Here is a 206-nt window from a genome sequence, read left to right as displayed (position 1 = left end):
CTCGGTGGGGTCCTTCGCATCCCTCTCGGCGGTGTAGAACTCCTGGAGGTACTGGAAGGCGTCGATCATCCGCGCCGTGTTGTTGATCAGCAAAGCGTCGTTGTACTTGCGCAGGTGCAGCGCGCACACCCGCGTCTTGCGACAAAACGTCTCTGCCGCTGGCAAGGGCCGGGACACACCACGGTCACAGCATGGCCCCGCGGCTG

At 64.1% G+C, this 206-nt stretch overlaps 1 protein-coding gene across 1 annotated transcript in view; it reads right to left on the bottom strand.

The window, feature by feature from the left end:
- Positions 1-158, bottom strand: part of DHX58 (DEXH (Asp-Glu-X-His) box polypeptide 58) — a gene marked incomplete at its 5' end in the record, with an annotated part of 2,727 nt that extends 2,569 nt beyond the window's left edge. The window contains one exon of the mRNA XM_009694751.1: positions 7-158. Coding sequence (XP_009693053.1) covers positions 7-158 — 152 coding nt within the window. The remainder of the gene's footprint in view (positions 1-6) is intronic.
- Between the last annotated feature and the right edge of the window lie 48 nt (positions 159-206).

Source organism: Cariama cristata, unplaced genomic scaffold, assembly GCF_000690535.1.
Source record: "Cariama cristata isolate BGI_N322 unplaced genomic scaffold, ASM69053v1 scaffold20522, whole genome shotgun sequence".
NCBI lineage: Eukaryota > Metazoa > Chordata > Aves > Cariamiformes > Cariamidae > Cariama > Cariama cristata.
Note: the sequence above shows the minus strand (reverse complement) of the source record. Positions and strands in the feature narration are given on the sequence as shown.